General features: G+C 39.3%; 1 protein-coding gene across 1 annotated transcript; it reads left to right on the top strand.

Moving 5' to 3' along the window:
* Nucleotides 1-1,252: 1,252 nt before the first annotated feature.
* On the top strand, nucleotides 1,253-2,140 carry Or7e177 (olfactory receptor family 7 subfamily E member 177). Its single transcript, XM_087564248.1, has one exon. The coding sequence runs from the start codon at nucleotides 1,253-1,255 to the stop codon at nucleotides 2,138-2,140; it is 888 nt and encodes a 295-aa protein (XP_087420374.1).
* The last annotated feature ends 14,241 nt before the right edge of the window (nucleotides 2,141-16,381 follow it).

Below are 16,381 nucleotides of genomic sequence, written 5' to 3'. Positions count from 1 at the left end.
AAATAGCAAAGGTCATCTTAGACACATGATATTTGTGTGGAATTTTATGGTGCTAATATAATATTTTATAAAGTAAAATATTAAAAATTGTTATTGTTTAATTATTTCTGTTGTGTTGCTCACCAATGCCTTATGTGGTCAGGGCACTTTAGGGTTAAATGCACATCCATCAAAATGGAAGTCGACCAGAATCAAGGTTAGTTTGTAAGAAGCTGTGAATTTGAGTAAGCCTTCATTATCAGGAATAGAAAATCAAATAATTAAAAAAAACTCCATGCAGTAAACTGGAAAAATTCTCTGTAATTATGAATTTTTATGCTATTTTGATCCTTAGCAATGTGATCTTTAGACTTATGGAAGTTTTATAAATATTTCATATCAAGACAATTCATACACTATCTTAGAATAACAGTGTATTTTGGCAGGGTCTTAATTTCCTTTAGTTATAATTGTGTTTCCTCAGTGTGGGAAGGATCTTTTCCCGTTTTTTAATTATATTTTTGTTTGTATAATATTATGATCAAATGATGGCTTATATCTCATTTTTACACTCTTCATAATATGCGTGTTGAAAGAGGTGGATAACACATGTCAGTGCAAAGTGAGTTTGTATCTACACCTTTAGACTAATGATGCTGATGTTCTTGGTCAGATAAACTTCTTTTTCCAGACTCACACTGTTTCAAGTGCTGAGAACATGAACAAGTAAGTTTTAAGTGTTCAGCTCTGAGCAGGACATGCCACATTTTCCATGACCCAGGGAGCATCACATAAGAGCAGGTGAAAAGAATGATAAAATGGAGGATGAGATGGGACACTGTCAAATGCTGTCTTCTGGAAATGGCATGACCATTGCTTGCATGCTCATATACCAACTCTGACCACCTATACATAGCCTACACAATAGTATGAAAGTAGGAGAAAGCTAAACGTTAACAAATGGATATCATCATAAGTGAGAGGAGGATTGTTGAGGGTAATGGAAGAATATAATTATAATATAATATATATATATATATGTGAAAGTGTCAAATATTAAGTTAGCAAAGAATAGTGAGATTTCAGCAGATCAGAAGTACTGCCAAGGATGTATAATCATTTGATCATTTCACAAGACAGTTGCTTTAATCCAAAACACAGAGTGTTGAGTGATTAAGCTTGTATCAATTTTATTAACCCTATTTTCATTTTCAAAAGCTGTTCAAACAACATAGAACCACAAAACCTAACACTTGTCTCAGAATTTCATCTCATGAGAGTCTCTGATGATCCAGGACTGCAGCCCATCCTCTTCTGTTTATTTATGTTTGTGTACCTGGTTACAGTGCTTGGTAACCTGATCATCATCCTGGCTGTCAACTCTGACTCCAACCTCCACACTCCCATGTACTTCTTCCTCTGCAATCTGTCCTTGGCTGACATCTGTTTTATCTCTACCACAGTCCCAAAGATGATTGTGAACATCCAGACTCACAGAAAAGAGATAATCTATGTGGGCTGCCTTACACAGATGTCATTTTTGATCCTTTTTGGATGTATGGATGGCTTGCTTCTGGCTGTGATGGCCTATGATAGATTTGTGGCTATCTGTCACCCACTGCATTATTCACTCATCATGAATCCTCGCCTCTGTGGCTCTTTAGTTTTCCTGTCTCTCTTGGTTAGTCTCATGGATTCTCAGGCACACAATCTCATTGCCTTACAAATCATCTACTTCAAGGATGTAGAAATTTCCAATTTCTTCTGTGACCCTGCACAGCTCCTTAATCTTGCCTGTTTTAACACATTCATTAATGACATAGTCATGTATTTTGTTGGTGCCTTATCTGGTTTGCTTCCTATATCTGGAATTTTCTTCTCTTACTATAAAATTGTTTTTTCCATTCTGAAAATATCATCATCAGGTGGGAGGTATAAAGCCTTCTCTACTTGTGGGTCTCACCTGTCAGTTGTTTGTTTATTTTATGGAACAGCCATGGGAATATATCTTGGTTCAGCTGTATCACGTTCTCCCAGAAGTACTGCAGTGGCCTCACTGATGTACACTGTGGTCACTCCTATGCTAAATCCTTTCATCTATAGCCTGAGGAACAAGGATATTAAAAGAGCAGTGAAGAGATTACACAGAAAAATTCTGTAATCATAGGGCCTGTGGCACCCATTTAGAGTGTTAGTTGGTAAATACAGAAGAGCAAAACATCTAGACCCATACACCCTAATTCATCAGTTGTACTAGTTTTAGGATTCTATGACTTTAATCTCCACTTACATTTCATAATACAATAGTAGTTAGTATCGTTGAGGAGATGAAAACAGGGGAGTTTAAAAATGTATACAAAGTTTCAACTAGTGAAGGCAAAAATGTACTTGATCATGGTGATGGTTGTATAACAATATAAATTCATTCGTAATAGTTATTACCAATGAAGTAGACATACAACAATATGTAATTTTCTGTATTATTAATGTTTTGTCATAACAAACTGTGACTCTTTGTTGTCAACTTGACTATATCTGGAATGAACTACAATCCAGAAATGGAGGGCACACTTTTAATCTGGATCTTGAGGCAGGAAGTCAACATGCCTTTGATCTGGATCTTTAAGCACACTTGTAATCTGGGCCACACCTACTGCTGGAAGTCTAATACAGACAATGAAATAAGGAAGAATTAATTTGTTCTTCACCTGCTTGCACTCAGTTTACCAGCATCCTCATTGGAGCCTACTTCTTCAGGATTCTGGCTTATATTGAAGACCAGTGAAACATTCAGCCTCATGGGGACCAAGAAACTACAAGATTCTTGCAGTTTGTGTTCACAGCTGGCCATTGTTGGTTAGTTGGACTGCAGCCTGTAAGTCATTACAATTTTACACAAACACACACACACACACACACACACACACACACACACACACACACACGGAGGCATGCGCACACACAATTGATATGGTATTCTGTTGGTGCTTTATCTGGTTTACTTCCTATATCTCGATTTTTCTTTTTTTACTCTAAAATTGTGTTCTCTAATCTGAGAATACCATCATCAAGTGTGAGGTATGAAGCTTTCTCTACCTGTGGGTCTTACCTGTCAGTCGTTTGCTCCTTTTTGGAAACAGCCATTGGAGTATAACTTAGTTCAAATATCTATGTCTCTAATCTCTATCTACTATCTATCTATCTATCTATCTATCTATCTATCTATCTATCTATCTATCTATCATCTCTACAAGCTAGGTAATTATAAGATTAATCTTCCAAGGTCACATAGTTGTCAATGATAAGACTTTCCCTCCAAATCTTCAGTTTATCAGTTGTAACCCACAGGGCACCATATTTCTCCTCCTCCATGGTTGTCTGAATTGTAGCACTTCTGTATCACTACTGTTTCTGAAGACAGAGCCTGAGCTCCAGATAAGCAAATCACACCTGCCATACTTGGTTATAATTCAGCACAGAAGCAGTTCAATTCATGAGTGTTGAGTGGAATGATGCATAGAGGAAGGACTTCCAGAAAACATATTTAACTATGAATAGTACTGATATGATCATTAGTATGGCTAGATAGAGAGATATTGATTTGTGAAATTTCAACTTCGGAAGAGTATAATTATATTCTCTGTTAAGGAGGGAATCCTGGAAACTTCATTCAATCCTCTTACACTAGTTCTGCTTATCACAGAAGTTCTCCACATGATAGCAGAAAACATATATCCCTGTAAAGTATGTCCCAGGAACTTCAAAGGACTATGAATGTGATGATAAATACATAAAGAGAGTCTTTGTAACTGCAACATCATGAAACATTTAATGTTTTAACTCTGGAGTCTAAACCTAGACAAGCACTCTGCCATGGAGCTAAATCCAAAACCTCAAAGCATTTTAGATAAAATGCTCCTCAGAATCTGACCAATATGTTCTATCTGTTGCTTATAATTTTACATGTACAATCTTCTGAGTGCTATAATACTTTTGATTTTTGTTATTTTAAGGAAACAAAGAGACACTGCAGTTTAGTGTAACCTACTCTGGGTGTTTAGGTGAAAATGAGTGAAGCCATGTTATAGTACAGCCAGATATGGCTGTGTAGACTTTTAACCCCAATGTTTGGAGGCAGAGGTAGGTGAATCTTTGTGTTAGGCCAGCCATGGCTGTATAGTAAGACTCTTTCAAAAAGCAAACCAACTAAAACCAAAAGCAAAACAATAGTAGCAACAACAAAAACAGAGATGTTGGAACACAAGATACCTCACAGAGAGCATTCTGGGAGATTGCTTGTTTATTTCTTGTGCATATTTGAATGATACACATGGCACAGCATGTATGCTAAGGGCAACTTGAAGGAGATGGTATTCCTCTTAAGTCATGTGGGTTCCAGGAATTGAACTCAGACTGTCACACTTGGTGGCAATCTTTATCAGCTGAATCATTTTGTTTCTTGCTCCCCACCTGATTGTGTTTTTTAAAAATCAACAAGCCACTTCACTTACCTGTCATACGAGGAAGAATTAACTTATCAAGTAGGAGTCTGATTCATCCTTCAGACAGCAGAGGGTAGGACATACAGGATAGATGGCTGTAGACTATAGGCTTAGTTCACAGTCATATACATGATAACCTACCACAGGTATCTTCCTGGTTACACTCTGGGTTATGCTTGCAGTTGTCCACATCTTTCTTGCTCTTTTAGTATTTCAATTAGTCTGTGAAGGATGCCTGAAATAAGGATTTAATTTATTACTTTTAAGACACCAGGAGAGTTTAAGGATGTTCTTCCTCTCTTTTAGTGTTCATGATCTCGGGGCTTCTTAAACAGTTGTTAGATAAGGTTTGGGAATGTGGTTCAGTGGGGTAGTTCTTAATTAGCATGTATCAGGCCCCAAGTTTGCTCCATAGCACAGGAAAAATGTTTTTTAATTTTGTGCATGTATGTATGTGTGTATTGTACACTGGTATTCACACACACATATACACATGTGTGTTGGAATGTGTGTATTTTATATGCGTGTGTATGCTTATGGAGAACTTTCCATTGTTTTATACTTCGTTTTCTAATCCACAGTCTCTCAATTGAATATAGAGCTTACATATTGGCTAATCTAGGAATGTAGCTCTCTCTTGAGATCATTGAGTGATGGGATTATAGGTGGCCTCAACATTTGCTCAGCTTTTTCTGTAATATCTGGGTATCTGAGCATCAGCCATCGTCATTGTTTCATTAATATTTAAAATTAAATTGGATGAAATAGTGACAGTTTTGTACTCTGTCTACCCAGAGTAGGTTAACACACACACACACACACACACACACACACACACACACACACACACACACAAACAAACACACACACCTAAATTCAACAGGGGGATTCATGCAACTAACACTTTCAATGGAGTATCTGGCTACAAAATTAACTCACAAAAATCAGTAGCCCTCCTGTATGACAAATAACAGAGTATGAAAGAAGTCAGATAAATAAAACTTTTCACAAAAGCCTCAAACAATATAAAACATCTTCAGAGTATATTTACCCAAATAAGTGAAAGACTTGTATGATTAAAACTTCAAGACTATTTAGAAAGAAATTGAAGAGGATATCAGAAGATGAAAAGATCTCCCATGATCATGGATAGGTAGGAATAACATAATAAAAAGGTCATTATATGGAAAACAATCTACAGATTTAATACAACCTCCTTGAAATTTACAACACAATTTATTACAGATATCGAAAGGATATTTTCAAACTTCATGTGAGAAAGAAAACAAAACAACAATTAACTAAAATAACTTTGAAAAATAGAAGAACTATTTGAGATTTCACTATTCCCTATTTCTAGTTGTAATAAAGAGCTATCTATAGTAATAAAAATTTCATGGTATTGTCATAAAGACAGACACATTGATCGATGGAATTATATTGAGGTCCCAGACATAATTCTACACACCTATGGACACCTGAATTTTTAAAAAGTAATCCAGAAATATGCACTGGAAAAAAAGAAAGCATCTTCAACAAATAGTGCTAATCAATCTGGGTATCTGTGTGTAGAAAAATACAAATAGATTCACAATCATTACCCTGTATATAACTCAAGTCAAAGTGGATCAAAGACCTCAACATAAAACAAGATACACTGAATATAATAGAAGTGAAAGTGGGGAGTAGCTTTGAACACACTTGTACACAAGAGACAACTTTCTGAATAGAACACAGACACTAAGAACAACAATTAATAAATGATACCCCATGAACCTGAAAAGCTTCCTTAAGATAAAGGTCACTATCAATCAGAAAAAAACAGCAGCTTATAAAATGAGGAAACTCAAATGGTTGATGAACATTTAAAAAATATTCAACATCCTTTGCCATGAAGGTAATGTAAATCCAAATGACTTTGAGAGTCCATTTTATACCTATCAGAATGACTAAGATCAACAATGTAAGTGACAGCTCTTGATGTTGAAGATATATTGCAAGGGAAATACTCCTCCATTGCTAGTAGGAGTGAAAATTGTACAGGCACTGTAGAAATCAATACAGATCTTCTTGTGGCTTTAGGAATAAATTTATTTTAATTCAATTTATACTACTCTTGGGTATATAGTCAAAGGATGCTGCCTTCTACCCCTAGGACACTTGCTCAACCATGTTCACTGTGGATTTAAATCATAATAGCCAGAAACTGAAGAGGAATTAGATATCCCTCAGCCAAAAATGAATAAAGGAAATGTGGTACATTAACATAATGATGTATTACTCAACTGTTAAAAAAGTTGACATCATGAAATTTGCAGGCAAATTGATTGAGTTAGTGAAAAATCATCCAGATTGAGGTAACCGAGAACCATAAAGACTGTGTATAGGGATTACATAAGGAATATTAACCACTAAGTAAATTATAAATCAGCAGATCAGTAGATCCAGAAAGGTTTGGGGTAAACACAGGGCTTATATCAGTCTACATCAGGTCCTCTGTATAAGTATTATATCTGTTAGATTAGTATTTTTATGGGTCTCCTAAATATGAGGACAATTAGTTAATGAGTTTTGCATATGCTTTCAGAGCTCTTTCCCTCCTAATGGGTTGCCATGTCTAAGTTTGATATAGTAGTTTTTGCTTCGTCTTATATTTTATCTCACATAAAAGAAAAAACGGGGCAAAAAAGAAATATTAGTGGAGTAGAAATTGTCAGTGTTATGTTACATTGAAACTGGTTTATTATAGTGTGAGAAGATTTGTTAAAATATGTATTCTTCCAAGAAGTCCTGAGGCAAGTTTGGAATTGAAAGCATAGCCAAGAATGATCAATGTGATGAAACACAACAAATTTTAAAGAATGCCAACTAGAAAAAGCTTTTATTGGCTGTTTAGTTTCAAGTTTAATTAAACTTTTGATCATGTGGAAAGGTACCCTTCAGATGACTATATATGCTCTCATTAATTGCATGTACACATTTAACAATTAAACAGAAATTGCATCATATATTTTACATAAACATGCCATTTCTTTTTTATCTTTATTAACTTGAATATTTCTTATTTACATTTCGATTGTTATTCCTCTTCCTGGTTTGCGGGCCAACATCCCCCTAGCCCCTCCCACTCTCCATCCTCCCCCAAATACCGCCCTCCCCCCAACAATCACATTCACTGGGGGTTCAGTCTTGGCAGGACCAAGGGCTTTCCCTTCCACTGGTGCTCTTGCTAGGCTATTCATTGCTACCTATGAGGTTAGAGTCCAGGGTCAGTCTTTGGGTAGTGGCTTAGTCCTTGGAAGCTCTGGTTGGTTGGCATTGTTGTTCATATGGGGTCTTGAGCCCCTTCAAGCTCTTCCAGTCCTTTCTCTGATTCCTTCAATGGGGGTCCCGTTCTCAGTTCAATAGTTTGCTGCTGGCATTCGCCTATGTATTTGCTGTTTTCTGGCTGTGTCTCTCAGGAGAGATCTACATTCGGTTCCTGTCAGCATGTACTTCTTTGCTTCATCCATCTTATTTAATTGGGTGGCTGTATATGTATGGGCCACATGTGGGACAGGTTCTGAATGGGTGTTCCTTCTGCCTCTGTTCTAAACTTTGCCTCCCTATTTGTAGGGAGCGGCACATATAGATAATGATGGCGCTGACATCTAGTGGTCGTTTGTGGTATACAACCATTACAGCACTTGTGTTGGCATACCTCCAACATCTACAAGGCCAGGGTGATATTCATGCTAATAAGGTACTTCATTCTCCACCAATCCCTAGAGGACAAGTTTACAGCCACAGCCTGTTTTGTATATAAGGTGAGTGCCTTTGTTCCTCGGGGTCCCCCGTATCAACAATGAGGTGTTCCTGCAATAAAGGCCGTTGAGAATAATCCAACGGTGTTGCGTCTTCCTGTTGGTCGAGGTGGGCGTTACGACTGGTGGCCATGTACGGACCCCCAAGAAAATTCTCGTGTGATTCAGAACTCTTCAGACTCAGGATGGCGATGTCGGTAAGTTCCCGGATGGGACAATAAGGCTCCGGGATAGGGGACAATAAGGCTCCCGGATAAGGGACAATAAGGCTCCCGGATAAAGGACAATAAGGCTCTCGGATAAGGGACAATAAGGCTCCCAGATAAGGGACAATAAGGCTCCCGGATAGGGGACAATAAAGCTCCTGGATAAGGGACGATAAAGCTCCTGGATAAGGGACGATAAAGCTCCTGGATAAGGGAATATAAAGTTCCCTAGTAGGGACAATAACGTTCTCTGGAGTAAGCAGAGAAGATGAGAGCCTTGGTTTAGAGGTTAAAAAGTCTGTGGTCTAGGATTTGTAATTTTGTTTCTTCTTTGTGTGGTGGATTTATTTTTCTTTTGAATTCCTACTGTCCTGGGCATGAGTGCATTTGCTGGGAAGAGCCCACTAATGATGAACTACAAGATCGTGTGTAAATAAACACACCAACTCGCCCTGCTCATAAATCGATCGTAAATAAGCTCGTAAAGCATGGGAAACTCACACTCCACCCCGCTCCTGTCAGCTCTTCAGGAGCTTCTTGGTCAGCATAAGCTTAAAATCGAAAAGAAAATCGTGTTGAGTTTTCTTGATGAATGTAACCATTGTGCTCCGTGGTTTATAGTGTCAGGATCTCTTACTTTGAGAGCATGGGACGAGTTAGGAAAAGATCTGGATAGGGAAACAACAGAGGGCAAGCTTAAACCAGGGACAAAGCTGCTTTGACGAATGGTCCATGCCTGCTTAGAAGATAAACGATGTGAGGAAGCTGTTAGGACAGGTCAGAAAATCCTTATAGAGCAACAAGAAAGTATGTCAGAGGGAGAGAAAGTTTTGAAGGAAGGAAAGAAAAGAAAGGGAGGAAAGGGAGAAAAAGAAAAGACAGAAAAACCAAGGAGAGGATAGAGAAAGACAAGAGTGATAGTCCGGACCTAGAGACAAAGAAAATATATCCCTCTTTAAAGGCATTGACCTTGGGAATGTCTAGTGACTCAGAGCTTAGTGAAAATGACTTGGCAGACCTTGAGGAAGAAACCGCTTGTAAATAAAAGTTCCCCAGATAAGGCCTCCGGGTATGGAGCAAGTGTAGTGAGTAGGTAATTTAATTTTATGAACCCCTCTCTAGTGGTGGTGTGTTGGTTGATAGCCAACATTATTTTTTGAAACATAGTGTTTTATCTGTGCTTGTGCTCGCAGCCCACACAGTAGGGGGGAGCGAAACTAGCTGCGGAGCTGCTGCAGTAAGCATGGGGACTTCTTAATCTCACCCAATTTTTCTGGCTCTTCAAGAGCTGTTTGAAAGACAAAGGCTTAGGAAAAAAGAAGCACTATAGAGATATTTCTTAGTGAATGCGATGCCATTGCACCTTGGTTCGCTGTCTCTGAGAATCTCACGGTGGACAGCTGAGATAAGCTGGGGAAGGATTTAAATTTTGCTTGGGAGCAAGGAACCTTAAAGGGACAGACTGTTAGAAATGCTACAGGAGGAACGATCTGAAAAGGCTGAGAGTGAGGCGGGGAAGGACTCTAAGGAAAACAAGAACAAAAAAGGAATTTTTGCCTTTAGTGGGCAGACCTTCAACTTTTGCTCACAGAAGGAGAGCGTTCATTAAGAGAAGTTCTATAAGGGAGCCTGCCTTATCTGCTGACCTTATTCCAAGAGAGGAGTTGATCTCCAACATTAAGTTACATGGAGAGTGCCTTTGATCCTATCCCCTCAGCAGCCAGTTTCTGCCTCTATGGTCAAAATGCCCCAGGTTTGGGGACAGGGGAGCCCCTGAAGTAGTTTCAAAAAAAGTCTACAACAGACTGTGAGTAACTTTGTTTTTCCAGACAGAACAGGCTTTACTCTAAGAAGATAAGAGGAAAAAGTCTTGACACCGGCTCTTCAGCTTACTCCAATTAGAGGCTGTGTCCAAGGTCAAGATTAATGTTTTCTTTTCCATGGGCCTTTAGCCCACTGAGACAGTTTTGATAAAGAGCTGCTACTGAGGTCCTGAAAGTCCCAGGTGAACTGGTTACAATTCTTTTGTCAGCCACTTGACGAAAAAATCATTTAAAAACATTAAATGACTTTCAGAAATTACTAGGAAGCATAAATTGGATTCGACCCTATATTAAAATGCCCAATGTAGAGTTACAACCACTCTATGAGATCCTGAGAGGGGATTCTCAGCTTACTTCACCCCGTGCTTTAACCAAGGAAGCACCATTATCCTTAAGGAAAGTAGAAGAAAGACTGGAAAAGGCAATGCTAAGAAGGTACAAGGAAAAGGAAGATCTCCTTTTGTGTATACTGAGAACCTTTCGTCAGCCTACAGGAGCGCTATGGCAACAAGGACCACTTCTGTGGATTTATCCTCATATTTCTCCTAATAAGACCCTTGAATATTACCCTTCTGCTGTTGCACAGCTTGCTATGTTAGGTGTTAAATCTTGCATTCAGCATTTTGGTATTGTACCCAAGAAAATTATTATACCATATACTACAGCTCAGGTAGAAACATTGTGTGCCTTGATAGATGATTGGGCCATATTACGCTGTAGTTTTGATGGAGAGTTTGACAATCATTATCCTAAGGATCCTTTGTTACAATTTTTTACTGAACATCCAGTGATTTTTCCTAAGGTCACTGCCTCAGAGCCTTTGTCTGGAGCATTAGATATTTATACAGATGGCTCCAAAACAGGTGTAGGTGCCTATATGGTTGATTCTCAAGAACCAGTATTAATTTAATACAGTCCAGGCACCCCCAAATTACAGAATGTCAAATTGTATTGGGAGTTTTTAAAAGATTTCATGATTGTTTTAATTTAATTTCTGATTCTGCTTATGTAGTTAATGCTGTGCGCTCACTTGAAATTGCAGGGCCAATTAGGTCGACTAGTACTGCATGTAAAATTCTTTTAGAATTACAAAAATTGATTTGGGCCAGAAAAAATAAATTTTTCATACAACATATTCGAGCCCATACTAATTTGCCTGGTCCCATGGCCAGCAATAATGCCCTGGTGGATGCTAGTCCTTGTGGAGAGCCGCAATAACATTCGCCACCACAAGATGGCGCTGGCTTCCACTGCGCCCCACGTGGAAAGCCGGAATAGCATTTGCCATTACAAGATGGCGCTGGCTTCCACCGCGCCAGCCCGACTTCCTTTCAGGAAGTTAACTGTGTGCGCATGTGCAAGAGTGTCTTCATGCCAGGTCTTTCCCCACTCCGGGGCGTGCCTATGAGATCATGGGTAAGCGACCAATAAGGTGTGGATGCGCCGCGCTAGGGTGTATATAAGCCGTGCCATGCTGGGGCCCCGCATCCCCTCTTTAAGATACAATAAACGCTTTGCTGCAGAAGGATCCTGGTGTCCGGGCGTGCGTTCTTGCTGGCGAGACGATAGCGCGGGACATCTGGTGCCGAAACCCGGGAGAAATGCCACACCATCGCCAGGTGCCGAGGGGGCCCTCCGTACGCAGAGAGGATCCAGAACTGCAGTGTCTAGGGTAAGCTCTGAGAGATATGCTTGGTCTTGACCTCTTTCACTTCTCTCCCCCACTAGAAGATGTGGCGGAGGCTTTTGTTATCGTTTTAGCAGCCTTCATTCTTTCTCTTTTGGTTTTTAATTTTGCGGCTGCTGCTAGGCACCGTCAGAGGTCGTGCCTAGAAGATGAGAAATGCCGCCCAACAGTAATAGCAGGACAGAGAGTGCTAGGGGAGTTACAAGACAGCATGTCAGAAACAGCGTGGGATAAAAGATTAAAGAGCTCAAAGAGAAAAGGTGCAAGTAAGAAAACAGACCCTCCCAAAGACTTTAGATCTGAGGGAGTGAGAGATTGGGGAAAGAATGCCCCGGGGGAGAAACAGAGAAAGGAGAAGAAAGCTCTGAAAAGGAAAAGCCTTTATCCGGTAAAGGAGTTAGAGGCTTTAGGGCTTGATAGTTCAGAAACATATGAGCTTAGCTCCTCTGAGGAAGAGGATTTAGAAGATGAGGCAGCTTGCTATGAAGAAGAAAGATATGGGGCTAGGTGAAGAGCCACTGTGAAGAAACCGAAAGTTATGGATCCTTTGTGGGCAAGGCTGGTAATTTTGTTTAAACTTCACAGAGTCATACTGATCAGATTTGATAGAGGTAGACCGCCTGAAAATTTACTCAGGAGAATCAAACAAAAGGATATCTCAATTCTAAACTTTTGTCTTTAGAGTTGTAGTGTTTCACTTCCATACCATTTGTGAATGTCAGTCGTGCTGCTCAGATATCCCGTAATATATCTCAGTATCTTACAGGAATTTGGTTTCAACACGTTGATGGACTAGTCCAGGAATTAAGACAATCCATCGTCCATATCAACTCCACTTGAGTGGATGGTCACCGTGGAAGTGGTGGGAAAGGGGAAATCCTACCTCTCTGCTGACTCCTATTGGAATCTGGGTTCCTTTCGTGGGACACCATCTAGTTTTTTCCCCCTTTGTCTATTGTCTGTCCTTGGTGCACCAAGCTGTCCATGTATGTCAGTTTATGTCTGTGGTTTTTGTTTCTGTTTCTTAAATGTTTTATGTTTCATGTTCAAAAGAGAAAATGGTAAAAACTTTATCTGCCAGTCGTTCACACCTTGATTTGGTTTTAACTCATTTCAAAAAAGGAACAAATGAATAAAAAGCAGTTTCAATCAGTCCTTGGAGCCCTGTACCTGTAGCCAGGTGTCTAGGTCAGCTGGAGAAGCTGCCCAGGGGTGAGCGTCTGCATGAGCTGATTATTAGACTCAACAGGTGACAAGGTGCTTCTCTTAAAATCATAGCTAAAAAGGTAAAAATGGTGCTTCGTCTAAATATTAAAGATATGTGTAGCCACTTCAATTTTGTTTCTCATTGGTTTTAAATGTATAAATATGCTCTACATGCCTTGGTCATGGACTATTGGCTTTTAAGTTATTGGATATGGTTGAAAAGGTGTAACATTGGTAACAGAAAGTTGACATAAAACTGGTAATTTAGATAAAGTCATTCTAGACAACATGTGGCATGAGCCAACCTAGGGAAACAGGTCTAAATTGAGACAATATTTTTATGGAACTCTTAGAAACAAGGCTTCTAAAAGAATTTAGGACAATGTCTCTTTGTTGAGGTATGGGAAACCGCACCATCGTGCGTTCATATGTAGGGATTGGCAGTCAAACTTTGTAGCATGAAGGATAGACTTGGTGTTTTGGAGACTAGATTTTGGAGACTAGATTGTTGGAGGTTGAGTTTTGCTTTCCAAAGTTGTGGTTTGCCCTGAAGTTACTGTATTTTAATGCTAATTCTACTGCTCCAGAGACAGTACTCAGAACTCAGGTGACTTTCCAAAGTTGTGGTTGTGCTCTGGTGTTACAAGGAGAACTTAAGGATTTGATTAAAGATTCCCAGTGTTACACTGACTCACTCAAACTTATTTGTAATTAAGAAAAAATCAAACAGGTAGAGATTGTTACAGGATTTACAAAGGATTGATGAGGTTTTAGAACTTGTGAGAACACTACAGCCAGTTTGTTTACTCTAACTGCCATTTCAAGATAGATTTAGAGGATTGATTTTGAGTTTTCATTTCGTGAGCTTGCTTATAATTTTAGAGAGCCCATAAAGTGATATCATTAAAAATTTTACAAAAGAATGGCTAACAGCCTTATATTATGTAATTTTGTTGCTTCTTCAATGTAAGAAGTTAGAACTTTAAATCTTTCAGTGTATATGGAAATTTTTACTACAAATCTTTGCTCTCAAAATGAGCTTTAATATTTGGGGAGTAGCTGTCACACTACTCCAGAAAAGAATATTTGAAACTAATTTTAAGCTTCTAAGGATATGTTAATTGGCTAAGTACCTCACCTTACCAGAGGAATTAGGTCTTTCTTTGTTATCCACATTGGAGATAAAGCTTCAGTTGTGTTAATACAGAATTGTAGGCTAGAGTCATGGAAGTATTTTAAAAAGAAACCTGGTAAAACATATCTTATTCCAAACAACAGTTAAATTGGTTATTACAAAATACTGATATTTGGCCTATCACTTATACAAATTTTTCAAAGTTGATAATTTTACTCTTTACATGCTTTTGTACTTCCTGTATATTTGTGCATGCAACCCATAGGAAATGTGCTTATTAGAGGCAAGTTTTCTACATGAAATCAGTGAGTGATGATTTCATTGTGAATTGTCTGACAACTCACTGTCCTTTCAGTGCTCTGGCTCAGACAACTAAATTAAACCTTAGACTCATACCTAGCTTTAAAAATGGTAATGGAGTTGATATTGAAAAGAGGAAGACTCCATTTGCTTACTTTAAATTCCCAGCCTCGCCCTGCCAGCTTAGGAATTTCTAGTACGACTAAATCTGGACAATATTTACAAGATTTGACATTTCTAATTAATGCTTATGTTTAGGTAAATAAAGTTTGTGAGGTGCTAGAGAGATGGCTTAGTGGTTAAGAACACTAAGTACTGTTCCTTTATAGGACATTTAAGAACTCAAACTGGATTGCCTAGACCCCTTAACGAGGGAGGACAATGATACTAGACAGTTTATATCTTAATAAATAAAAAGGGGGAGTTATCCCTGTATACTATACAATTATTTAATAATACTCCTTTTATTTCCAATTTTAAAATTTGGATGCCAAGGAACCCTTGAGTGTTTATGGCACCCTACAACTAGGCATACTTCTGCCTAGGTGAAATAGAAAGATGCACATATTAGCATGATCCTGTCCAGATATTTTATATGGGGAAGAGGGAATGTTTGTGTTTTTTCTACAGGATTCTACAAGAGTATGCCAGCTGCCAGAGGTGGTTGGTGAGACTTGCTGATCCTGGTTGCATGAAGATTCAGCTCTTGTGGTTCAGGTCCCTGGAGTCATTCCTCTGCCCTGAGAGGAAGATGTAAGATCCCCCCTGATTCCCCTGGTGACTCTTGCTGCCTTAACTGGTGTTGTCATTTTGCAGTCTGTAGCTTCACAGGAATGCCATCTGCGTGTAGCTGCTGTGGATTGGGGAACTCTGCCTTGGTTGTGCAGATCTCAGACATGGTTCACTTGGCTGCTGGTTATTCCAGAGATCCTGAACTGTCCTGGGAAAGACCTTGTTATTTTCGCTGCTATTGTAGCAGTCATTTACCACTGCAGCCATTGTGTTTGCAGTGTCTGGCGTTACCCTCCCCCCATTCTATTGTTAAGAAGCACAGTGGGTGAACTTTCTGGAGTAGTTACTAACAATTGGGAATTCTAAATTTTATTATAGGAGCGGCTTGACTACGGCCCTTGGTGGTAGCAGCTGAGGAGAACCAGATGAGGTACCCACTACTTATCGAGAGTGGCTCTGTTTGGTGCAGCCCTATGCTGTGGATTAGTGTTCATGCTATGGTTGGTTTGCAAACTCAGATCTCAACAGAAACGTGACAAGGTCGTTGTCACTCAAGCACTTGTGGCCATTGAACAAGGGACCTCCCCTGGAATTTGGTTAATTAGTCGGCATCTGAGTTCTCTGCTCTTGCACCCCATGGATTTGTGGATCCATTGCACTGGGATGAGAGAGACTCAATGATTCTTTGATCAGCCCTTCTACATCGCTGAGGTTTCCTCATTGCACGTGATAGGGTGATCATGATTTCCCCACTAACTCATTTTCTGGCTGGCCTCTTTTATAGAGTTCACCCTAGGTCGTTTAGCAGTTACTGTCACACAGCACTGCGGTATCCAGAGATGGCCAACTTTCCTCATGCACAGACCAATCTAAGACATGGGGCCCAGTGGTGATAAGGTTACCCTACAATGGATAAGGCTGTGACATAGAGGAATGACCTAAGACAGGAGCCACAGCAGATGGACGTAACTGCAGGGACCTAGACCAGCCTCATACTAGTAAAACAAT

This window comes from Rattus norvegicus, chromosome 8 (assembly GCF_021556685.1).
Source record: "Rattus norvegicus strain SHRSP/BbbUtx chromosome 8, alternate assembly SHRSP_T2T, whole genome shotgun sequence".
NCBI lineage: Eukaryota > Metazoa > Chordata > Mammalia > Rodentia > Muridae > Rattus > Rattus norvegicus.
Note: the sequence above shows the minus strand (reverse complement) of the source record. Positions and strands in the feature narration are given on the sequence as shown.

Excerpts from the sequence above, each read along its gene's own strand:
- Or7e177 (XM_087564248.1), top strand. The coding sequence starts at position 1,253 with ATGAGAGTCTCTGATGATCCAGGACTGCAGCCCATCCTCTTCTGTTTA.